The sequence below is a fragment of the Sorex fumeus genome, unplaced genomic scaffold (assembly GCF_029834395.1).
Source record: "Sorex fumeus unplaced genomic scaffold, SorFum_2.1 ptg000005l, whole genome shotgun sequence".
Taxonomy (NCBI): domain Eukaryota; kingdom Metazoa; phylum Chordata; class Mammalia; order Eulipotyphla; family Soricidae; genus Sorex; species Sorex fumeus.
In genome coordinates, this window is record NW_026606062.1 from 10570249 (window position 1) to 10595576 (window position 25328).

Here is a 25328-nt window from a genome sequence, read left to right on the forward strand (position 1 = left end):
CAGCACCCGTATGCTCCCAGGAGCCCCACCGGATGTGGCAAAACAAAAAACAAAGCAAAAAATAAATAAATAAATAAATAAACAAATGAATAAAAAGCCCCAATCCCTTCATCCCAACTCCACGAGAACAAGCGTAGAACATTCGCGAAGGCTGGGTCCTCCGTGTGTTGGCGGGGCTGCGTCCTGCCCGACTTCAGGAGAGCTTCGGGCGCTGTGGGGCTGGAACCGGCAGCAATGAGGCCCTGACGGCCCTGACCGCGTCCCTCTGGCATCTCCCCGCCGCTCAGAGGGATCCGGAAGCATCTGGAACTCGCAGGCCTGCGGGAGGGTTCTGGAGGCTCTGACCCCAGCAGGTCTGGGCAGGTCTCCGAGCAGGACCAGGGCAAGTGTGCCCAGCAGACGCTCAGGGACGTCCTGGGCTGAGGCGGGAGCTGGGGACATGCTCAGATGCCCTGAATCCTGGTGGTCAGGGGCCCGTGTCGAAGGATACCAGGAAGATACTCGGTAACCAGGGAGGATGTGGGGTCCACACAGCTCTGGGTGGCCAGGGGGACCCGCACAAACGCTGTTTATCCCCCAAACCCAGACACACTGGACAAAGGGAGTGGACTTAAGGCAAATGAGCGTCCCCTGCCTTTACAAGATGGTCTGTGGGGGAAAGACACTCCCGTCGGGTCCCTCTCAAGTCCAGGGCCCAGACCAGCTGCCCAGCTCCAAGGGGGCGACCCTCCTCCAACTCCTGGGGCCAGGGACGCCAGAGCTGGGGCCTGGGTGATCCCCAGGGGCAGTCTGGGAGGGAATCCAGCTGTCGTGGCTGTGAGTCCAGGCAGGGTGACCTGACTCTGAGCAGGGCTGGTGCCAGGGCGCTGACCCCCGCCCTGTGCCTCTGGTCTGCACAGCCTCAGGACCTGGCAGGTTCCGGGAGATGCACCCCCCACCCCCACCCCTGCCTTCCTCAAGACTCTGATCACTCTGAGCGGAAGTCCGAGGTCTGACTCAGCACCAGCCCAGGTGTGCTCAAGGGGCTGCCCTGAGGGCAGTCGGTCTCACCCGACTGAGTCACACAGTGCCACTCGTCACAGCCCCTGGGAGTGCAGTGTGCCCACAGCTGCAGCCTCTGTTAACCTCCAGAGCAGCCTCCCGAGGGAGGGGGACCCCCCTTCAGCCTGTGGCTTTGGGACAACAGTGCAAGGTCCTCGTTGGTTTTCACAACCATCCAGGCCCAAGCTCACATGCAGACGGGCGACATCACTTTTCTTTGACAATTCAGAGCTTTCGAAGGTCAACATTTACGAATCACGGGGGGTTTCCAGCCAGGGAGCTCTGCTTTGGTTTGGGGCTTGTTCCGGGGGGCCCCAGAGCCCCACGCAGAGGCCACTGATGGGCGGCGTCACTCAGAGGGTCTGCAGGGATGGGCCCGGAGAAGGCTGGGAGGAACCTCCCCCACGCCCACCGGAGAGTGACGGATGCCAAGCCCCCACCTCCCGCCTGCAGCGAACTCCTGGGGATGAAGAAGGTGTTTGGACAGAGGAGGGGCAGCGCGGGCCGGCCCAGCAGGGCCTGGCAAGGACACGTCTGTCTTTCTTCATGACTGACAGGCTCTTTGAGACATCCGCCCTCCCGGGGCCTGGGACAAAAAAATCAGGCCCAGACGGAGTGCCTCCTCCCCGCAGGCGCACCCCAGGGGCTCGGACCCCAACCCACCAGGCTGAGCCAGTAGAGCAGGACCCATTCCCAGAGGGCAGGGCTTCCTGCGTGCCCGGCGCAGGCTCAGAACCTGGGCCAGGCGGGGCCTCCTGCGCTCAGGAGGGCTGAGGGGTGCAGCAGAGGGTCCAGCTGGCCGGCCCGCACCATGCAGGGCCTTCCTCGGACCCCCTGCCCTCCCCCGGCCCTGCCTCTGCCCAGACCCACAGAGCTGCTGAGCAACTGAGGTCTGGAAGCTGGTGGTCAAAGGAAGAGGACCAGGGGCACTGAGTGGGCCTGAGATGCCCAGCAGGCCAGCAGCTGTGTCAGGCCACCACGCATGTCATCTGCACTGTCATGTCCCCATCATGCTTCCAACACGCCAGCGGCCCACCCGGCTCTTCATGTCCCCCCATGCACTTCCTGTTGCATCATACACAGCATGTCACGCCATCATGCTACCTACATGTGACCTTCCCCGGCATGCACATCAGGCGTCACTGTCATGCCACACCCTGTCTGCCCCATGACGCACGTGACGTCATGCTATCGTGCCTCCAGGCACTTCCTGTCACATCCTGCCACCATCATGTCATGCTGCCAACATGCAAACTGCTCCTCCAAGCACGCCAGGCCACACGGTCTGCATCTGGGTCCCGGCCACGGGTCAGTCCCCCTGCTCTGGGCTTCCTCCCCAGCCAGGCCTCCCCAGAGGCTCTAAAAGAAGGAACCAACCAAGACCCTTGGGACAGGGCCACATGCACTAGCATCCCCCAAGGCCCAGACGCCCCCATTCCCCCCTTCTTGGGTGGGGGCGGGGATTCTGCTGCTTTTGCGGGATGCTCACTCCCGCAGCCCCAGGCCGGACGTGTGCCGGAGGCCTGCGCCCAAGCCCAAGTGTCCAGGGCGTGTGGAATCGGGTCAGGAGCGAGGCCCTGCAGGGAGGTCAGCAGGGAGGCGGCCACAAAAGCCAGTGGCACCCGCTCTGGCCCTCAGCCCAGGGCTTTGTCATTCAGACCCGGCCTCTCCTCCCCGCTCCCTGGGGCCAGCGGCCACTTTCAAACCCCAAGAGCTCAGCGGGCGTGCGAGGTCCCCGCCGAGCCAGGTGCGGGGGAGGGGGGGCGCAGGCGGATGTCACCCCCAGGGCCTTTGTCATTCGGCCGTGCAGGCGGGCGGGCCCTTTAAGAGGGCGCGCGGCCACACCAAGGGCGACCCCCATGACAAAGGCCGCCGCCAGGGGCCAGGAGGCGGGAAAGGCCCGGGCGGGCGCGGGGTGGGGCGGACGCGGGGCCACGCTCCTCGGGGGTCGGGGGTCGAGGTCCGCGAGCGAGCGCGCGTCGGGCGCCTGCCGTCCGCGCCGTCTGCTGGTCCCTGCGCGCAGCTGCGGCTCCTGGGCCGGCGCGTGCGCGTGTGTGCGTCTGTGTGAGTGTGCACGTGTGCATATATGTGCATGCATGCATTTGTGCACGCATGTGTGCGCGTGCATGTGTGCACGTGTGTGTGTGTGTGCATGTACTTGAAGGGGTGCCCCTGGCCTGGTGGGCCGGGTTAGGGGAGCTGCTGGTCCTACTTGCAATGAGGCGGGGAGGCCAGGAAGCAGGCGGGGCCGCGGGGAGGGGGCACCCGGGGTGGGGTGGGGTGGGGAGAGATCAGACCAGCGGACTGTGGGGAGAACTGTGGGTCGGGCTCGGACCCCTCAGTGGCCAAGGAACTCTGCTGGAGCTCAGAGGCCTGGTGGCAGGTTGGGGGGCTCCTGAGCCCTAGACTCCAGGATTCAGTGGGCAAGAACTTCACTGGGGGGCCTGGGGGATGCGTTTCTCTCCTCCAGGGGCTGGGGCAGGAAGCCAGCTCTCTTCCGTGTTGTGGCTTGGTTTGGGGCCACACCGGTGATGCTCAGGGGGTCCTCCTGGCTCTGCACTCAGGAATCTCTCCCGGCCATGCCTGGGGGTGGAGGTCAGGGGAAGTGGGCAGGATGCTGAGCCCATGCATAGCCACAGGTGAGGGCCCTGCTCTCTGCGCCTGTATAAAAGGGACAGGTTGGCCGGGGACTCCCCAGAAACTAACGCCCAGGACTCACCCAACACAGCCTGCTCACTGCACGTCAGCTCCACGGGAACCAGCCTGAATCACCACCTGCCGTTTGCTGGCCAGGAAAAGGGGGTGCAAGGAGCCGTCCCACTGGGCCTGGGGGTGAAGGTGCATTTTCCCGGGGTGTAGACTCTGGGCTGCCAAGGGCTCGGCCTTTCCCCTCCCAGGCAGGGTGAGCTCCCGTCCGCGTCCACTGCCCCCAGGTGGCCTGCGGCCCTGGCAGGAGCCTCCCGGGAACCTAGGCCAAGGGCCCTGACCTTGCCCCCGAGACTCACGGGGCGGAAGTGAGCTCCCGAGCAGTTCAAATAGACGATCAATTTTTATGATGCAATTCATAATTGATGCCGGTTGTCCCCACACATATGGTGTTGCTTTTGTGTGGCGTGTTTCAGGTGCTTTATTACTCTGACGCTGTCATTTGCATTCAAGTTCGGTTACCAAGATCATATTTCTCCTGTTTACACCATAAGGGGCCCGAAATGAAGATGGATCCGTCCCTGCTCCCTTCACCCAGCGGCTCCTGGTACCTGGGGTGGGGGGTGCCCGCAGACCCCAGACCCGGGCTCTCTCAGAGCCGCGGTGCCATGCTGCGGAAGAGGCTACAACATGCAGTGGCCGTCCAGGAGGCCTTCGGGTATCAGAGCTGCTGTGGGCCACTCTGCACCCCGCGGGGGGGGGGGGGGGCGGGTAGGGGGCCGGGTGCACACCCAGAGAGGCCACACCCTGGCCTGCCAGGCCAATCTGCTAAGGGGTCATTCAAGTCTCTGCTGGCCCGAGGACAGGGTGCCAAGGCTGGCTGCCATCAGAGCCAGCAGGCACAGGCAGTGGCCTCTCACGGACACTCGGGTGCAGCGGCTGCCTTTGGGAGCCGAGAAGGCCCCCGGACAGGGCTTGGGTGTGATCAGAAGCCACCAGGGCCACTCTCTCAGCGTCCAGGGGTACACCGGGGAGCCTCTGGCTGGGTCAGAGGAAGTGGGCTGGCCAGACACTGCGGGGAAAGATGGAGCCAGGTGAGCGGAACCAGAGGCGGTGCTGACCCTGGACAGAGGCTGAGGCCGCAGGCACCAACCCCGCTGAGTGGCAAAGATCCTGAGTAAGAAGTCGGGGCGCCAGTGGGGACCCAAAGCTGCCCTAAGTCCAACCCGAGGGTGGGCTGGGGTGGGAGAAGTTCCGGGAGGTGATGGCTCAGGCTGCTCAGAGGGTCCCACAGCCTCTTGGGGTTGCCGGAAAGCCCACTTAAGGCAGAGTGTGGGCACCCGGCTGGGGTGTTTTCCCAAGCGCTTTCTGCAAAAGAACATCCGTTCCCCAGGATGCTGGGGCCAGCGGTCATCAGTTGGGTGGGCGTTCCCGGGTGGAAGGACCCTGAGATTCCTCCCCGGGTCAGTTGAGCAGGGTGAGGGGACATGCAAGTAGGCGACCCCTGCAACCCAGGACCCGGGTGGAGGGGGTGGCGCGGAGGTCTGTGGCACTCCCAAGCGTAATTATTTGATCTGCAGATGTAAGTGGAATTTATTGTAACAACAAATATAGTGATGTCAAAACCCAACCTTGGATTAAAGCCGGCAGCCAAAGGGGAAGTGTATTAATTTCCAGCTGCATCTCCGGCCAGGGCCTATTAGAACAAGCTATTCCTCAGGCCCCCCCATCAGAATTAATCATTGGGAGTTAATTTGAAGCTCAGACAAGTTGCTGTTAATTTAGTGCAGGGAGGACGGGATGGAATAAAAAGCTGAGGTGCTGGCCGAGCCTCGTGGGGCTCATTAATCAGCCGGCTGAGACGGCCTGGCTTGATTACAATTTGCAAAAAAATTCATTAGGACCCGGGCGATTGACAATTTTTCTCTCTGCCTGTGATGTGAGTCATTAGGCAACCAAATGAAAGCTCTGATGGCGCCCATGATGACAGCGGGGCAAGGGCTGCTTGTTTATCTTCCTCCCCTTGGCCTGTCTCTGGGGCTTGGCCTGGCTCCTGGCTCTGGGGGTGAGGGGGCCGAGGTGGGGCAGAGGGGAGCCCCAATTCCCCACGATGTTGGCTCCCCGTGCCATGCTGCCTAAGTCCATTCCTGGGATGCCCGCCGTGTGAGGGTCCCAGAGGGCACCCCCTTTCCAAGCAGCTTTCCTTCCCGCCCAAACTCAGGCTTCCTATCCCTACCCCCCTCCCCCGGCGCCCCATCCCTGTCGCGCACGGACTTTGGAGACGGTGGGGACAGGTTACACCTGCTCCAGCAGATGGGTTTACAGGGGGCACCCCCTTCCGGCTGAGGGTCCCAGAGCCAAGCCCAGCGTTCCTCCCCTGCCCACCCCAGACCATATGGGGCACCCCGCCGCGGCCTCAGCTTCTGCACCAGGCGACACAGAACCCCACTAACCCAAGAAGCTTTGGGGGGGGGGGGGTCATCCCCATGCCGGCAGCTGTGGCCCTGACCTGGAGTGCTCACACCCACAAGGACGCAGAGAACTCCAGGCGGGCCCGGGAGGGTCAGGGAAGCCAAGGGACAGGCGATTCGTGCGCCGGGGGTCTGCCAGTGTGCGGGTGCATGCACCCCGGTGCAGGGGCCCGGAGTCCCCGCAGACCGTCTGCGTCCGCCCAGGCGTGTGAGGAGGCCTCAGCGCCTTTTCGCTGTGCGCAGGGCCTAGCCCGGGTGTTCTCTGCACCTCCACCTCCCTGGAAATCTTGGGGGCCGGCGGGAAGGCGGCCGAGGTGCGGGCGGAGGTCGGGTCCCGAGCCGGGCCCGGGGACGTGGCCCGGATAAATTGCATCAATATCAGTATTGACCCGCGGCTCGGAGCTGAGCGCGGCGGGGCGCGCGGCTCAGGGTCGCTGGCTGCCACGGGCCCTGGCACGCCGCCGCGGGGCACCCCTGACCGCTCCACGTCGCGGGGCACCCCTGACGGCCCCACGGCGGTCTCGGGTGGCTCTGGGAAGGAGCGCGCGGACGGCGCGCGGGGCGCAGCTCCCGGGGATCGGGGAATTGGGGCCCCGGGCACACCCCAAGCGAGGCGGTAAGGTTCTCAGCTCGCGGGTCTTCCCGGCGAGCGGTCCCCGGCCCTCGGCAGCCCGTTCGCGCGGCCAGTGGCCCCCCTGCTCCGCGCCCCCGGGGTGGGGCGGTGGTCGGGTCCCGCCCCCTTCCCGGGGAGACCGGGCCCCGCCGCTCCCGCCTCTGCTCGGGCCGAGGAAGCCCCGCTCGGCTGCCGCAGCCGAACACCCGGAGCCTGATTTATGGGCCCTGGGCCGCGGCGGGCGACGGGGCGGGGGTGCGGGCCGGGAGCCGCGTTTCCGGCCGGGCGCGCGGCGCTCCCGGGTCCCCGGGCCGCCTCCCGACGCCGCCCGCCGCCCCGCGCGCGCGCCCCGTCCGCCTCGGCCCAGGCCGGCCAGCCTCCTGGGGCCCGAGGGGGCTGTGTTTGGGGCAGAGGGGCAGCTCCCAGGGGGAAAACGGGGCTTCCTGATGTGTAGCCCAGTCGGAGCGTTCGCGGCCCACTCTACAGCCCGGGAAGTCCAGCGAGCCCCGGCCCGGGCTGGGGACCAGCAGCCCCGGCCTCTAAGAACACGCAGACCCCCGGCTCACTCAGCACAGCCGGGACGCTGGGCTTATTCTCCCACCCGCCTCTCTCTCTCTTCTCTCTCTCTCTCTCCTTTTTATTATTCACAAGACCGAGATTGTTTCCATGTCATAACTTATAAGAAAATAAGCTACATTGAAATAAATTAAACACAACGGTGACGTGCTTCGAACCTGGGTCGGACAAGGAGCCGCAACCCCGCAGGAAAGAAAAGCCAGGCCCAAAAAAAAAAAATAATAATAATAATACAAAAACCAAAAAAAAAAAAAAAAGGTCACAAAGCCAACATCCGGCTGCACCCAAGCAAGGTCCGCTCCTCGGTCAGCTGAACCCAACAAAAAAGCCAGAACAGAAACGAACGCGTGTGGGCGCGGGGCGCCTGCCTCCGGGCAGCCGCTGGCCCCACCGGAGCCAGGGCGGGGGCGCGAACCACAGCCAGGATTTCTTCCGGATTTTGTTTTGCTTTTGTGCACGGACAGAAGGACCCGGGCAGATCGGGTCCCCTAACTTTCAAATTGCGGTAGCTGAGCCCCAGTCTATAGAGATTCTATGTACAAAGCAGGAGGGAGAATAAATATTAAGCTTCAGCGGCCTGAGCCCCTTCGGAGCCATCTCGGCGGCCCGTTTCCTGGAGGGTCCCGACTTGCCGGGGAGGACCAAAGCCGGGTGGAAGGGGGCGACTGTGAATTGAGCTTGAGGCCTGGGGGAGGGGCGGCGGGCTCCCGCCGAGGGAGCGGGGCGTCCGGCTGGGGAGGCCTCAGGGCCGGGCCTGCTCCAGCTGCTGGTGCTGACTTCGTATCGCGAACCGGCTGACGTGGACGGGGATGGGGACGACGATCTTGGGGTTCCGGGAGGGCTCCCCGGTCTTGGAGTTGGCGTTGCCGGCCTTGACGCGTTTCCACTTGGCGCGGCGGTTCTGGAACCAGATCTTGACCTGGACCTCGCTGAGTTTGAGGGCGTGCGCGATCTGCGAGCGCTCGGTCAGCGACAGGTACTTTTTACAGTGGAACTCCTTCTCCAGCTCCAGGAGCTGCTCGCTGGTGAAGGCAGTCCGCCGCCGCCGGTTCTTGCCCGTGGACGTGGTGCTGCCCGCCGCGCCCGCGCTCGGAGGCGGCTCCTCGAGCGCGTGGCCCGAGTCTTCCTCTTTGTGCGTGGCCTGGCCCGTGAGATTGTCATCCGAGCTGTAGTCCAGATCGCTCTCCAGGGAGAAGCTCTCCTCCTTGCCCTTCGGGTCATCCTCGGCCTTCGCTTCGTCTTTCCCTTGTCCTCGCACAGCCCCGACTGAAAGCAAAACCAAAAGGCTTGATTACGCTTCGCACGCCGGCCGGCCTCCCTTTACACCTCCCCGCGCGCGGCCACTTGGACACCCCTCCCCGCGCGCGCGCGCGCACCCCCCTCCCCATCCCTAGGGCAGATTGTCTTTCGGTGACATTAACACACTGTCACTTCCCGGCCTGGGTGGAGGCGGTGGGGGCGGGTGGGTCGTGAGAAAGCTCAAAGGAAGGAGGAAACGGGGCCGGGGGCGCGTCAGGCCTGCCCCTCGGGCGTCCCCCGCGTGTGGAAACGCGCCCCAGTCTCGTCCCGCAGCCGGAGCGGCGCGGGCCCGGGCAGGGAGGGACGCATCACAGAGCAGGTATTTATTTATTTATTTACTTATTTATTTATGGGGGGGGCACGGGACCGACCCGGAGGTTGGTAACGCCGGTCCCGGGGAACTTCCGAGCCCTCCAAGTTCCAGCACCGACTCGGACACACGCACGCGCGCGCACGGCCTCGCCGGCGTCCGATCTGGGGTTCGCCGGGTCCGGGCCCCCCGCACCCCGGAGCCGGCCCCTGCCCCCCGCGAGGTCGCCGAGGCGCGGCGCGGGGGGCCGGGCCGGGTTCGGGCGCGCGCCCCCGACTCACCCAGCGACGCCTGCACCGCCTCGGCCGCCGAGAAGGCCAGCAGCGCGCCCTCCTTGGCCAGGAAGCCCTTGCCGTCCTCCGCGTCGCCGGGCAGCGCCTCCGCCTTGTCGAAGTTGCCGCCGCCGCCGCCGCCGCCGCCGCCGGGCAGCGGCTGCGGCGCGAACTTGCGCGCGGCCGCCGCCGCCGCCGCCGCGTCCTGGTGCTGCGGCGACGCCGAGAAGCCGCCGGGCAGCGTGGCCATGAGCGTGGAGGTGAGCGCCATGCCCTGCGCCAGGCTGGAGCAGAAGCCCGCGGGCAGGCTGGGCAGCTGGTGGTGCGGGTGCGCGGGCGGCAGCGCGGCCTGGGGCAGCGCGGGCGGCGGCGGCGGCGGCGGCGGCAGCACCACGGGCCGGTAGGGCATGAACATGGGGTAGCCGGTGTAGACGAAGTGGCCCGGGCTGGGCGGCGGCGGGCTGCCGATCAGCGAGTCGATGCTGAAGGCCGTGCTGCTCCCCAGCGGGCGCTGCATCATCCTCGGCGGCGGCGGCGGGAACGCGGCGCTCATAGACGCGCTCGGGGCGGCCGGCGGGCGGGCGGGCGGGCGCGGGCGCGGGGGGCCCGCGGCGCTCAGAGCCGGGCCCCCGGCATGGCGCAGAGGCCGGACGCCCGGGGGGGCCGCCGGAGTCCCCGCGCGCAGCCGTCGGGGCGCGGGCCGCTGGGAGCGCGCGGAGCCGGCGCTCTGGCTCGGGCGGGCGCCGCCAGCACCTTTAAAGCGCGCCGCTCCGGCCCATTCACATTTTGCGGCCGCCCGGCCCGGCCCGCGTCACGTGGGGCCGCGCGCCGCCGCCCATTGGCCGCGCGGCGCCGGGGGCGGGGCGGCGCCGGGCCCCGCCCCTCGCGCGGGCCGGCGGGCCGCGGGCGGGCGGGCGGCGGGCGCCTCGGGCCGGCCCGCGCGCCCCGAAAACTTGGCCGCGGCGACGCGCCCCTCGGAGCGGGGTGTCGGGGCTCCCGCGGCCTCCGCGCCGGCCACTCGCCGCGCCGGGCCCTGCGGCGAGTTTTTCCCATTTTCTTTCTTTTTTTTTTTCCTTTCCGTTGACGTGGAGCCGACCCGGGCGCAGCCCAGCCCCGCGCGGGCGGTGCGGCCGCTGCGGGGCTCCTGCGGGCGCGGGGCCCGGGGGCCCGCCCTGCCCACGCCCCCCGGCCGGCGCGCGGCGGTCCCTGGCCGCCCGGGGCGCGGGGGCGGGGGGAAACGGGGCGCGCGCGGCCCGCGGCGCCCCCCGCGCCCCCGGCGCTGCCGGCCCGCGCGGCGCGTCCCGGGCCGGGCCCTCCCGCCAGCGACCCGCTCCCATTTTTCGTGACATTCTTAATCAACGCACCTATTTGCACACTTTGCCTGCGCGCGCCAAAAGCACAGCCACGATAATTATGATAATAAAGCGAGTCCTTTATCTGCTCCGTGCTCGGGGAGGCAGGGGGAGTCGCTGCGCCTCCAGACTGTATAACGTGAGATTATCCTGATGAAAGCTTTATGATGTTTGCTCAAATAAAAGCTGCGTTTTGTAAATAGGCGCTAATTAAGCACGTTGGGAACGGAGGGCGCGCTCCCCCGGCGCCACCGCCCGGTCGCCAGCGCCGGGACTCGAGGGCGCGCCGCGCTCCCCGCGGCCTCCTGCAGGATGGAGCGGATTCTCTGAAGACGGCGCCCCGGGTCTCCACAATGGTAAAACACCAGGCTGCGAGGAAGGGGAGTGGGGGAGAGGGCGGGGGCTAGGGACGGGGCTTCGCTCCTTCTCTCTGGCACATCCCCAAACTTCCAGCCCCTGCATTCCATATATATATATTTACGCATAGACATATATATATGATGGAATAATTTCGTGGCCATGGGCGGACGGTGCAGAGCGCGCCTGAGCGCACGGAGCTTCCGCGCGCCCCGGGGCCTGGGCTGCAAGTTCCCCGCTGGAGAAGTTGCCCCGGACTGGCCGAGAGCGAGCACCGGGCTGGGCATCAGGACAGGAGCGAAGGGCATTGTTACACCGATCATTAAAAATCAGCTCACGCCGAGGAGCTAGTGGTTGGGGAGTCGGCCGTGTTGGACGTGTGTTATGTATCACTTACAAGCACATTTAATTGGGAGATAAAGATAAATCGATCTTTATGAATTTATCGACCCGCTTCTTTGAAGCTCTTCTTTCTCCATCTTTCTCTTTTGCTGGATCCAAACCCCCAGGCCCCCCGGGGACGTGTTAATACCGAACCACCACTTAAAGCCGGAGTTGGGGGGTGGGGGTGGGGGCGGGTGCCACCGCGCAGCCTTCGGTCGCCAGAAAAGTGGGAGGATGCGTCCTGCGAGCCTCGGGCGCCCAGAAAACTCGCCGACCACGCAGCCGGGCGCTCCCCTCCCCACCTCCCCGTCCTCCCCGGCCCCCCACACCGGGACAAAGACGTCTCCAGCGCGTTTCTGCACTCCGGGATGCAGTAATAGATGGCTTTGGCAGCAGGCGGTTTGAAAGGAATTCATTAGGACTGGGGCCTCTGTCGCCTGCTCTTCCTGCACGCCCAGGCCGGAGGTGACTTAGGTCGTTGGAGGGAGAACGGATCTCCAGGAGATGGGGGGGGGGTGCAAGGTGTCTGTGGGGTCTCTAAGCTCTGTCCCTACAAAAGAAGGAAAAGAAAAGGGGGGTGGGGAAGTAGCCCAGAGCTCAAGACTGATTTCTTTATGAGCACAATAAAGACTCCCTCTGCTTCGGACCTAGTTGCTTCACACGGTCTGGGGTAGGGTTCTCTGGTCTGGAGGATACTGAAAAAAAAAAAATCATCCACTGTCTGCTTGATTTTCCTTCCCAGGGTCCTCCTCAGCTCTGTCCTAAGCAGCCTCGGAGCTGTGTCTTCCTGTCACCCACTTGGATTTGCCATCCTCATGGCTCTTCCGCCATCAAAATATTGTTCCAGGGACTTCCGTCGCCTGGTTCCCCTCGGAGAGACGGGGACTCCTTGGAGTATTTTGGTGATGATTCTGCACTTAAAGTTCAGCGAGAAGATTTAGGTCCATTGAATTATAGCTACACTTGAAATAATTTGATGGCATCTTATTTGCATCCATAAATTGCCGTGGAAAGTATTGACGGCGGGGGTTATAATACTAATCTTCTTTTATTAGGGAGTTCAGAAAATTCTCATCAATATGAATTTTATTTACTAGTGCGCGTTTTCCTCGAGTGCCAGGCAGGCGTGCTTCCTCGCCTAATGCTTAACTGTTTAGAAAACGACTGTTGGCGTCGTAAAAGGGTCCTCGTGTTTCGCTGTGATTAACAAGAGTCATTGGGGCAACTCAGTACCTGCAAAGCGTTTTGGAGCGGGGGACTGAGAATTGCTCGAGCTGTGAGAGGAATGTTCCCTTGGCTCTTCAGAGAGATTTATGCACAGCGAGTGACAGTCAGCAACCTACCCATCCTTGGAATTCCTACCTGCAGAGCGCCCAACCGCCTCAGATTGGAGGATCCTTGGGGACACGGACTGGGCCAGCTGCTTGGGAAAACCACCCGCCTTTGGGGCTGCCCCCGGCCCCACCTTCAGGAAAAGTGGAGGCTGCTTCGAGGGGTAGGTCTGGCTTCTGGAAGCAAGCGCAGTGAGCTGGCGGGAACTTTCTCCCTGCCCCGCGGAACCTCGGGCGGGTGAAGTTGGCCGAGCCTCAGACCACTTTCTTCGGGGCTGCCAAGCTGGTGTCAAGATCCTATTAAGCCACTTAAAACCGCAGACGTCAGTAAAAGTGCTGGTAATTAAGTTGTCTCCACGCTCCAGGGCCGTCCTAGGAAGCGTTTGCACGCAGGTGTGCAAAATGCACATGGAAATTAATATTCATGCGGCCGGGCTGCAGGGCCAGACCCGTCCCCAGGACCAAGCCGCGCGCTGCGGGCGCGCCCAGGGGTCGGGTCGCGGGTGGTCGTGGGCAGGGGCAGGGTGGGAGCCCCGGGTCCTCGTGGGGGCGGAGAATCCCCCCGGGCTTAGCTGCCGGGTGCGTCCGCCCCCCGCCACCCCCCCCCCGCCCGCCCCCCGCCCAGTCTCGGGCGAGCGGCTGGTTTCTCCGGCAACGCGCTGTTTTTATTTATAGGGACTTTGAGTGGTGTTTACGGCAGCCCTTGCTCCTGGCAATAGTGGGGAAATAGCTGGGGCTGGGTTTTATTTATGGAACGGCGATCGGGATTCACACCCAGCTAACCCAGAAGCGTCCTCCCGAGCCCAAGACACACTTACAATGGGGTACTTGTATAAAATTCCCCATCAGACACAGCAATTTGCAAGTAGCAGAAAGCATTGAAGCCTCATCTTTTTAAACTATTTTATTCAGCGTTTTTTTTTTTTTTTAAATCTGAAAGCCCAAAATAGACTCCATGTGGTTCTAAGTGAAGTCAGCCCTTGGCTGGCTTTGAAATAGCTCCTGCAATTATGTAAAAAAGCCATTCACCAACGGGACGGAATTAAAAGGGATCTCGCCCGCGTCCCTTTCATTGCCAACCTCTCATGTTTGGCTTTTCAAAGCGCTTCCAACACGATGTCTTTCTCCAGGACAAAAGGCAGAACAAAAAAAGTCCCCAAACTTGTAAATTGAACGTCAAGGGGACTTTAAACAATTTAAAGCCCATAAATAATGATAAAGAGGACTGGCAAAAAAGGCAAACCCATTCAATTAATAGAGTTTCCCAAGCAAAGATCAAGTGGTTGATAAAATAGAAGTCTTTGGTTTCATTATTCTGCTCCTTGACCGCGCAGGAAGCCGGGACGGGGCTTTTTCTAAAGCGCCCCCAAAAGAAACACTTGCGGCTCCACAGCGCGGCCGCTACATTCTTATGTAGAAACTTTGGCTCTTTTTTTTTTGGTCCCCCCCCCCACACACACACACCCACCCTCAAAGTAGCAGAAACAAAACCCGCCAACCAGAGATGCGAAGGGGAGGAGACTTTTTTTCTTCCGAGTGATTCCTCGAGGGAGTTGGAAAATGTTTCCCGCAGACCCGAGGCCGGGAAACGAGACGCTCCCACCTGCGCTGCCCGCCCACCTCCAGGCTCCGCGACCACCTGGGGCCGCAGCCGGAGGGGCTGTGCGTGGAACTAAGGGGCGCGGTGTGGCGGGGGCGAGCCCGTAGGGTCAGGGGAGGGCGGGAGTATCGCCCGGATCCCGGGACGCTGCCCGGCGCTCACAGTTGTGTCCAGAGGCTGGGGGGTCCCCTGCCCATCACACCCCCACCTTGCGGGCCCCGGAGCGCAGAGCCCCGCGGGGAGGGGAGCTGGTACCCCCAGGCGCTGGCAGAGGTTCTGGCAACTATTTCCTTTGGCGAACAGCCCCAAAGGCCGGAGCTGGGGGCTGGAGGCTCTTGGGAATCTGGAAGCCCCTGGAAGCTTTGCCCCCTCTGAACTCGCACCCGAACTCACCGCGCGCCCTCCCCACGCCCACCCTCCGGAGCAATGGGGGCTGGGTGGCTCAGTGGGGGCTGAGGTTCCGCCTTGGGGTGCCCCGCCTAGGAAGGGGGAGCCTGGGGGAGACCCGGCCGGTTCAGGCTTCAGCTCTTGGGGGGCGGGTACGGTGGAGGAGAGAAAAACGGTCCAGGGCGCGCGCGCCACGGCCGGGAGGTCGCGCCCTTTCCAAATCCCGGGCCCCAGGTGCTGAGAGGAGGGCTCCGACTGGGCCCTTGGCACCAGGGTTCCTGTCCTTCCAGCTGCCCCCTGCGACTCCACGCGTCCTCACCTTCCAGGGACTTCAAACGCGCCCCTGCACCCGGCGCGCACTTTCATCTCGAGGCCCAGCGGGCTTTGTGGAAGGGCTTCACAGAGATGCTAATCTCGGCCGAGGGCACGGCGGGGTGAGGGGGTCGTTGTCCCGGGACGGGTCCTGGGAGTCCTCACGCAGCCCCCCTCGCGTCCCGTCCCTCTGGGTTTGTCCGGGAACGCGACGCGCACGTCGCGGGGGCGGGGAGGGGGTCCGGGCGAGACCAGGCCACGTCTGTGCGCTCCGAGGAGGAGGCCCGGCTCGGGTGAGCGCGCGGGGATGGAAAGGCTGGCCTGGGCCTGACGCACCCCCAGGGCAGCCTCCCGGGAACCCGGGCCTTCCGCACCTCAATCCCACCAGGTGGCCTTCAGGACTGACCCCTGCGGGGCGCGGCCTTTAAAAGAACTCGGTTTGCTGTCGCGGTGCATTTAAGCCAGGAGAGCCCACCTGGACGGGATGTGGACCCACCCCCACGCGTCGGAACCGCACTTCCTTCATAGACGGAGCAAAAGCCAGGAGTAACCCCCGAAGGAGGTCACAGGGTAGGGGCGCCAGGGCGCAAGACCCCGGTAAAAGAGAGCTGGGGGCTGGCGCCCGAGCGGAGCCCCTTCTCCAGGTTTGGAGAAGGTCATCCCATTTTCCTGCAAGGGAAGCTGTAGGACAGGTGGCGTCCCAGGCCCTTTCACCCCTGGGCCTGGAGCACCGCGGCTGTGAAGGCGGGCCAGACCCCAGCGCTGGTGCCTGGACCGACCACTCCGGCCACTGGGGCCCAGGGTCGGGGAAGGGCCTTCTGCGTGTCCTGGGACCCTCTGGTGTGGAGGCTGAGTCCCCCTAGGGGCCGCCCAGGCCCTGCACTGCCTCCATTGGTCAGGGGAGCACAAAGGGTCCCATCTAGCTCGGGTGGGGGTTGGGGAGCAGCCCTCCACCCCCACCCTTTCTGGTGAGAAGGACCCAGCAGCCTAAAGTGGGAGCTGCCCAGTGTGGAAATCCAGGCCCTTGTGGCGGGGGAGGGGGTGCCTGAGGGGGCCTGGGTGTGTGGGAAGTGAGAGCTTTGTGTGTGGGGGGGTGTTGTCTTGGTGGGGGCTGGTGTTTGTGGGACTGACCCCCTCCCCCTCCTTCCCCGCCTGCTTTTTTCTCTTTCCCAGCGAGGTTAAAGGGCTAACCTGGTGCTGCTCTCCGTTTCCAGGGCAGGGGTGTCGGCAGTCAGTTCCCACAACACCTGCCCCGGTGCACACATGCCAGGTTGCTCACCTGCAGGGCACATGGGCAGGGACGCCAGAAGATGGCTTGGGGGGGTGCTCCCCAGGTCCCCCCTCCCCACAAACCCTGGCCAGGCAAGGGCAGCGTGTGTGTATGTGTGTGTGTGTGTGTGTGTGTGTGTGTGTGTGTGTGCGCGTGCATGTGTGACCACAGGCATGTGTGTAGGACAGTGACCAGACAGTGAGTGACCGAGACCTGAGTTCAGGACCTGAGGAGCAGCAGCATCAGAGGTGAGAAGGGCGGGGGTCGGAGGTCAGAGGGTGGGGGTCACCGGGCAGTTCCAGCAGTGCCAGGCACCGGTGTCCTGGAGTGACTTGTCACTGGTGGTCCTCGTTTTCAACTTGGGGGGCCCCTTCTCAGGTTCTCTGCGTGACGGGCCTCTTAGGTTCAGCCTCCTGCCAGTGCCCAGATTTCACTCGGTTCATTCTGCGCTTTGTAAGTCAGTGGAGAGATTTATGCTCTGACAGATAATGAGCTGAAACATTTCTTGTACAAGCCAAATTTTCACCTCGCTCATTTTTAATGTTAATGCTCTAACGGGGCGATTTCGATTCTGTAAATAGGACTCAGGTAAGTATTACGTATTTACTTTATGGGGGCAATGATAGGAAACTGATTTTTTCTTCTTTTTTTTTTTTTTGAGTGGGGAAACCACAGCCAACAGTGCTCGGGGCATATTCCTCACTGTGCTTGGGGGACCCCTGTGGGATGGCGGGATTGAACCCGGGTCGGTCGGCCGCGTGGAAGACAGGCGCCCGATCTGCTGTGCGGTTTTATCACCGGTTTTATTACGGCCCCACAATCCCAGTGCTGAGCCCGAACAACGCCGCTGGGAGGGCAGAGCGCCCCCTAGGGGCCACGGGGGTAACGGCACTTGCCTCAGAGCCCGCTGGCGCCCCGCAGTTGCCCAGGGCAGAAGGTGCGTGCGGGTGGACCCCGTCCTGCGGGGACGGGAAGGCGGCGACGTCGTGCCTACACCTGTCCCCACAAAAGCCCCCCCGCTCCCCTTCCCCGTAGGCACGTCTAGACCGCACAAGGAACCTTCCTGGCGAAGGAGGTGGGGAACTCAGACCCGCGGGAGGCGGTCACCAAACGCGCCGTGGACGCGGTGGTGGAGACGCACCTGGGCGCGAGTAAGACGCAGGTAAGACGCCCCCGGACCCGTGTCTGCGCGTGCGCGGAGCCCGAAGGCCGAGGGCCGAGCCCCCTCCTCCCCCCACGGGTCCTCCCGCGGCCTCGGCGCTGCCGCCTGCGCCTGCTGGACGGTCCCGGCCCGGCCCGAGCGCGTCTCCAAGGCGCGCGCTCGTCGCCGAGACGGGAGGGTCCCCCGGAGGGGTGGTGAGCGCGGCCGCGTGCGTCCCGCGCACGCCGGGCGAGAACATCCCCGGGTCCGAGAGCGTTCCAGCACCGACCACCAGTCCACGTGACACGCCGCCCCGCGGGGAGGGCGTCCCACATCGCCGCGCGCGCAGACGGGGCCGGGCCCCGCGAGGTCGGGGCGGGCAGCGCGCAGGGCGCGGCCTTCCCGCGCGCCAGGCCCGGGGAGTCTCCGATTCTTCTATTATAAATCAGAGTCGCCAGTTCGCCAAAGCCACCCGGCCAGCGACGTCCTTCCGGGCCGAGGTGCCCACCCCGACGCCGCCCCGCGAATCCGCCCCCTGCCCGGGCTCAGGTCGCGGGGCTGGGGGCGGGATGTTGGGGACCAGGACCCGGGGCTGACCCCTGTGTCCGGCTGGGCGCCGCGTGTGCCCGGACCCTGGCTCGAGGGTGCCCTCTGCGGGCGCGATCGGGACGGTCCCCGCGGGAGCCCGGGAGCTGCGTGCGGGTCTCCACGGAGGGGGACTCTGGTCTGCTCCCCGCGTCCTTCGCTCTCCGAGTTCGGGGCTGGGGGAGGGGGGCCGCCCTTACCGCCCCTCCAGCTATTTTTTTTTTTAAAGAAGCAAACATCTCCCGTTTTAATGTGGCCCAATTATCTCGTTCGCACGGCTCGGAATGTTTCTCTTGAACTCATTTCAATCTAGTAAATACGCTTCGGCAAGTAACTAATTTCTCAGGGAAGGCTTCGGCTTCATTTGCATATAAAGCGGGTTGGGGGGCCGCCCCCTCTGCGGGGGCGCGGGCGGCCGGGCCTCCTCCTCCGGGGGGCACGCCCGGGTTTGGGCAGCCCGCGACCACCCTCCCCCGCCGCGCGCTCCCGCGCCCCGCGTCCTGGAGAGGGCGGGCCCCGCGCGCGCGCCGCAGCCCGGCAGCCCCGCTCGCTCCGGGCGCGCTGATTAAATCGCGCCTGCAGATGGATGGGCGCAGGGCCGGGAGAGGAGATCTCGGCGCGCGGTCGAGCAATCTTCTGGCTCTAAATTCCGAATAAAAGTCTCAAATATTCGGGGCCGGGGGAGGGGCGCCGTCTCATTAAAGCCGCTCTCGTCCCGAGCTGCAATGCAGACATTAAAGAGCAGTATTTTTCAATTAGAGCTGACGAATTCAATCAAAATTCCATAGATTAGGATGAAATGAGGCATGGGTCATTTACAGGGGAATTTAATTGCCGAGCCATTAGACAAATAGTATATTTGCCGTCTCCGCGCTATCCATCATTTTCGACATCAATACCGGGGCGCGTCGCCCCGTCCCGCAGCCGCGCGGCGTCGGCCGTAAACATCCCTGCCCTGTATCTTCTGATTGTATCTGATTTCATCTGGGGCCATGGGGGATTATAAATGTTCACGCAATCAACTTCATTAGGACTCGGAATCGCATTTCTGATTGGGATGCGCCGCCGCCGGCCTCCGCGCGCCGCGCCAGCCCCAGGCCCCGGCGCAGGAGCCCCACCCCGCACCTACTGGGCGCGGGAGCGTCTCCCCGCATCCGCCGGGCGCGGGGCCACTCCCGGTACCCGCCGGGCGCGGGGGCGTCTCCGGGTACCCGCCGGGCGCGGGGGCGTCTCCGGGTACCCGCCGGGCGCGGGGGCGTCTCCGGGTACCCGCCGGGCGCAGGAGTATCTTCCTCTACCCACTGGGCGCAGGAACATCTCCCGGTACCCACCGGGCACAGAAACTTTTCCCGGTATCCGCCGGGCGCGGGGGCATCTCTGGGTACCAGCCGGGCGCGGGGGCATCTCCGGGTACCCGCCGGGCGCGGGAGCATCTTCGGGCACCCACTGGGCGCGGGGGCACCACCCTGCACCCTCTGGGTGCGGGAGCATCTCCGGGTACCCTCCGGGTGCAGGAGTATCTTCCTCTACCCACTGGGCGCAGGAACATCTCCCGGTACCCGCCGGGCACAGAAACATTTCCCGGTACCCGCCGGGCGCGGGGGCATCTCCGGGTACCCGCCAGGCGCGGGAGCATCTCTGGGTACCCGCCGGGTGCGGAAGCATCTCCGGTACCCAATGGGCGCATCTCCCCGCATCCGCATCTGGCACTTCGCGCCCTTTTGTCTTAGGGCGCCAGCGCCCACACGAGAGCCAGCCAAGGAGTGGGGCTGGGGGTGTTGGGGCTGGAACCCCGCACCTCCCGCCCCAGCCAGGTGGGGGTGGGGTCCGCAGTCTGATGCTTTCCTCTCCTCCAACCCCCCCCACACCGCCTCGCCACACACATCGAGCGCCCCCTCCTGGCCAGCTGCGGCGCAGCAGGATGGCGAAGCTGAGCACAGGGGCTGGGGTGGAGGGAACAGGACAGACCCCGCGTGTTCGCGGGTCACCAGTGGGCACCAGGCCCACAGCTCCGTCTCAGGCCCGGGGCAGTGGGCGCCCGCGGAGCCCCGACAGCCACGGACCTCTGATCCCCCCCGCTCCTTTCCCTGGAGACCTCTGCAGAGGGGCGTTCGGGGCGGAGAGCTGCCTCTTCCTTCCTTTGAGCACAGCCGAGTGTTCTGGGGAGCGGCCCCGACACCGGCCCACGACATCCCTTCCAGCACAGTTGAAAAATAATAGCTTGATATTAACTGCTTCTCATAAAAACATCCTTTTCGCCGGGATACAGTGGCGAGGAGAGCAGCCCTCCTTGGCCCCCGTAGACCGGGCTCTCCGCTGTTAGCTGCCTCAGTAATTTAATTGGAATGAAACGTGAGAAATGTGCCATTTTTGAAGAATTTATGCATCACTTCCTAGAAATCTCATTGTGTTAACTAGGACCCTACTGTGTTCTCTTTAGAACCCATAATCACATTTTTATGTGTCTGTATTATGAGTTAATGTGACCTCCTGTCTTTAGCAGATACAGAAGAAAGGAGGGGGGAGCTCCTTCTATGACATCCGCGAGAAGCCCGGCTTGCCCAGGCCCACGGAGCCCCTTTGGGCCCACGTTCTCCAAGCTCACCAACTTCCTACGGGCCCGGAGCCGGCCTAAGAGGATGGGCCGCCCCAGTGAATAATCACACACGGAATTAAAACCCGGCGTTAAGCAGAGTCGACAGCAAATACTGCGTTCTCAATCATGTTTATTGCTTACAAATTGCATTACAAAGAAATCTCCTCTTTTTATAGGAGCGATTAGGCAGCGTTAGGGCCGCAGAAATTCCATTCCGGAAGACGGTGCCGGGGACTTGCAAACCCGCCCGTTCCTGGGCGTTGGTAAATGTTTCATTTTGTTAAAGAACATGTTTAACGCACAAATGAGGATAGGGCTGTCATTATGGCCTCATAAAAGAGTCAGCTTAAAATTATATTTATTTATAAACCCATTGCCTATAAAATGTACATATTTAATACAAAGGAAGTAGGCGATTCCATAATCAATATTTTAATTACCGAATTTTTTTTATTGTAGCCGCGCGGCTCTGTGTGGTCCTTCAGGAGTCTCTAGTTTTTTCGGGCCCTCTCCTTCATCCCGTGGGCTGTGGTGCTTCCGTTCTGCACTTTGTGGGGTTGGCACGTTGGTGGGCGAACCCGGGTCCACGGCTTGCTTATGGCGCCACCTGCAGGACACTCTGAGAATGAGTTTCCCTACTGCAAGGGAATGAATTTTTTTTTTCCTCTTACAACAGGAAGATGTTATGTTGACATTCTCAAGACAAATACTGAAATTTAGAAAGCATTCCAGCACTGTTGGCTGGGGAGATGGCTCAGAGGACCGGGGCGCCTGCTTTGCACGCGGGAGCCTGCGGTTTTATCTCCAGCATCCCGTGGAGCGACCTCTGAGCACCAAGCCAGGAGTCCCCTTCGGGCACCCCCTGGTGGGGCCCCAGAAGAAAATGAAGAGGAGCCGTTTTGACCCTCCCAAAGTGTTCTCAAATCCAACGACATGATGTAGCGTCGATCATAACCGGAACCGGGTGGCGTCTGAATATTGCAAGGACGCAGAGAAAATTTGACCAAGGATTAATTTATTCTTGACATGATGGGATAAAAGATGCAATTTCCCTGCTTTCTCACTTGGTCCTTGGGCAGCCTATAAGAGACGAGAATCACTTGGCAAGCTAATCACATCCGCGATGGCAGTGATTAGCTTCCTCTCTAATCACGGGCCCGGCCAGTGGAGCGGACTAGCACATTCCCGGAGCCTGGATTTTATACCATTTGTGTTAGGGGTTAAGTGTTCTTTGCAAAAGTTCAACAGCCTGTCTTGTCAGCGTGTGTCCGAGGGGCAGTCTTGGAGACCACAGATGTGCCAATTACCTAGAGTTACCCAATTAGCAAGTGCTTCTTAAGGAGATGTTCCCCCGGAATTTCTTCAGAAAATGTGTGATCGGTGGCGATCGTGAAATAAAAAACGGACGCGCAGACACTCAATAAGCAGAGCGGACGCTGTGTTCAGGATTTTCAAGGTAATGTGTCACGGTGCCGTGCCGGCAGGTGTCTTGAGGTCTGTGGCTGGGCCTGGCCGTCTGGCTGGGCTGCACCTTCTGCCTGCCAGGGATGTGAATGGGTAGCAGGCCTTGCCCCGTGTTGGTGGGACACCCCACTTGCATCGTTTTTTTCCCCTTTTTGGGTCACATCCGGTGGTGCTCAGGGGTTATTCCTGACTCTGCACTCATCAATGACTCCTGTCGGTGCTGGGGGGCGGGCATATGGGATGTTAGGGACTGAACCCGGGTCGGCTGCGTGCAAGGCAAACGCCCTCCCTGCTGTCCTGTCGCTCCGGCCTCCACTTGCGTATTTTCCAGTCTCTGTGGTCAGATGACAGGGCAGTGGTCAAAGACGGGCTAAGGGCTGGATGTGAGAAAGGCCAGTCGGAGGGAATTTTCCTCTGCTCTCTAGATTTCGTCAGGGCTGGGCCACACCCGGACTCTGTGCTTGGGATCACTCCTGGCAGGGTTCTGGGGACCCTGTGCAGTGCTGGGGACCCAAAGCCATGTCCGCTGTGTGCAAGGCCGTGCCTCACCCCTGTACTATCTCTCCAGCCCCCCCTCCTCTCTATTTTTTTTTAAAGTAGAAATAGCTTTTACTCTTGCTGCCTTCTGAAATTTCAACCCTGCAAATTAAAAGCTCAATTAGACGTTAACAAAAACAATTGAGTTCTGGTGGAAATGAGATGATGGCCGAGATGCAAAGTGGCAAGTAATGGAGCCGAGTGGAAATGAAAAAACCTCGAAGCTCCTTTATGTGTGTATTTCATTTCCCCCTGGGGCAACACACCCAGGATGCTCCGGGGCTGCTCTCGGCAGAGAGAGGAAAACACAGACCAAGGGGGCCGGAGAGAGCACAGGGCCGGCGCTGGCCTTGCACGAAGCCCACCTGGGTTGGGACCCCGGCAGCACGTGGGGCCCGGGGGCTTGGGGAGCCGGGGCTGAGCTGACCCTGGGCTCTGCGGCCGAGCGTGGGCTGGCAGGACGCTGACTGGGTGCCAATCTGACTCACTGCCTCCTCTCAGTCTTCTCCCTCCTTCCCTGTTGTTGCAGTGTGAGTGTGTGTGTCTGTGTGTATGTGAGTCTGTGTGTGAGTGTGAGTGAGTGTCTGTTTATGTGTGAGTGTCTGTGTGTCTCTGTGTGTGTCTCTGTGTCTCTGTGTGTGAGTGTGTGTCTGTGTGTCTGTGTGTGAGTGTGAGTGTGTGAGTGTCTGTGTGTCTCTGTGTGTGTCTCTGTGTCTCTGTGTGTGTGAGTGTCTGGCGTGAGTGTGTGTGTCTGTGTCTATGTGTGAGTGTGAGTATGTGAATGTCTGTGTATGTGTGTCTGTGTGTCTGTGTGTGTCTGTGTTTGTGTCTCTCTGTGTGTGAGTGTCTGTGTGTGAGTGTGTGTCTGTGTGTCTATGTGTGAGTGTGAGTGTGTGAGTGTCTGTGTGTCTGTGTGTCTGTGTTTGTGTCTCTGTGTGTGTGTGAGTGTCTGGTGTGAGTGTGTGTGTCTGTGTGTATGTGAGTCTCTGTGTCTGTGTATGTGTGTGTATGCCTGTGTTTGTGTCTCTGTATGTGTGTGTCTATGTGTATGAGTGTCTAGTGTGAGTGTCTGTGTGTGTGTCTGTGTGTCTGTGTGAGTCTGCGTGTGTGTCTGTGTGTGAGTATCTGTGTGTGTGTCTGTGTGTGAGTATGTTTCTGTGTGTGTGTCTGTGTGTGTCTGTGTTTGTATCTGTGTGTGTGTGTGTGGTGTTACACACTCACCTGGAGTGCTCTCGGTCTCACAGGCTCAGTCACAGTGCTCTGAGAGTCCCGTATTCCTGGTGCAGAGGTGGTGCAGGTGGCCCCGGGCATGGGTGGGCCTCCGGCCTGCAGGGCTGGCTCTGCCACTGAGCTGTCGGAGCTGTTGGCATTTCTCTCCCTCCCTCCCTCTCTCTCTCCCCTCCTTCTTCCTTCCCATCCTGCCCTTCATCTCGGCTCCCTCCTCCTCCTCCTCCTCCTCCTCCTCCTCCTCCTCCTCCTCCTCCTCCTCCTCCCTCTGTTGGACTCTTGCTCGGTGCCCAGCAGGGAGCAGAGGCCGGGTCAGCCTCTGCCGCATTGGCACGCGTGAGGGTCGCGCTCTCTCTGTTCTGACTAACCCCACAGCCTTCTGACGTTTGCAGACGGATGGACCTGTCAGCCTGACGCGGGCGAGCCCCAGCCGCCTCCTGGCTGCTCGGACCCGTGCCGTCCCACCGCCTGGACAGGAGAGCGGAGTGGACTCAGCCGGGCCCACCCAGGGCCGTTTTCCTCCCGGTTTACCCCATCCTTCCCCCATTGCCCATTGCGGGGAAATGTTGACAAACACCAGATAATGGGTTGGTGTTGGTCAGGGTTTTAGGAACCAAAGTCAGCTGGAAGAGTGCAGTGGGCAGGGTGCTCGCCTTGCATGCTCCGGACTCGGGTTCAGTCCCTGGCACCCTCGATGGTGCCAGGAGTCTGCCCCGAGCACAGCACCGGGAGTGATCCTTGAGCAGAGCCGGGAGTCAGCCCTGAGCACAGAGCCGGGAGTCAGCCCTGAGCACAGAGCCAGGAGTGATCCTTGAGCACAGAGCTGGGAGTCAGCCCTGAGCACAGAGTTGGGAGTCAGCCCTGAGCACCACCAGGTATGACCCTTTCCCCAAAATACTCCCTCCCTCCAGATCTTCGTTGTCATTTGGGACTGTGGTTATGACAGTGTCAGTGCTTGTGGTCTTGCTGCAGTAAGTCACAGCACCTTCGCCTCCTCGAGACCCTCCACCGCTGTCCCCGTGTCACCGTCTGCGTCCTCGGTCCCCAAAACCGCCTCTGCGGATGATCTTAGTGCGTCACGCCAGGGATTTGTTTGGGTTATTGTCTGCTCCCGGGTTGCCTCACGTGGGTGAGAGGCTGGGCCTGTCCTCCTCCCTCTGACCGCATTCACCCGCCCAGGCAGCTCCCCCGCCAGACTCCAGCCTTCCCTCCCTGCAGCCCTGGAGAACTGTGTCTGGGTCTGTGCGTCTCAGGCTGTGCATCTTTGGGCTGTGAGTCTCGGGCTGTGCATCTGTGGGGGGTACATCTTTGGGCTGTGTACTTGGGCTGTGTGTCTTGGGCTGTGCGTCTCGGGCCTTCGCTTCCTGATGCCTGCGTGGAGCGATGCAGTGAGCTCAGCGAACGTTTCTGTGTTTGTGGGGGGGTAGATGCTGAGAGGTGGAGTTGCGTATGTTAGTTCCAGTTCTAAACGTTCGAGAAATAGCCGTTTCCCCCAAAGAACGGAACCTAATGACATCATCACACAGCACGTGCAGGACCCTTCCTGGCCACCCCCTG

The 25328-nt window shown here is 62.3% G+C and overlaps 1 protein-coding gene across 1 annotated transcript; it reads right to left on the minus strand.

The window, feature by feature from the left end:
- Positions 1-8080: 8080 nt before the first annotated feature.
- GBX2 (gastrulation brain homeobox 2) lies at positions 8081-9788 on the minus strand. Its single transcript, XM_056122149.1, has 2 exons — positions 9238-9788; positions 8081-8613 (listed from the first exon to the last, which is right to left on the minus strand). The coding sequence occupies exons 1-2, from the start codon at positions 9779-9781 to the stop codon at positions 8090-8092; spliced, it is 1068 nt and encodes a 355-aa protein (XP_055978124.1). The 5' UTR covers positions 9782-9788; the 3' UTR covers positions 8081-8089.
- Positions 9789-25328: the final 15540 nt, after the last annotated feature.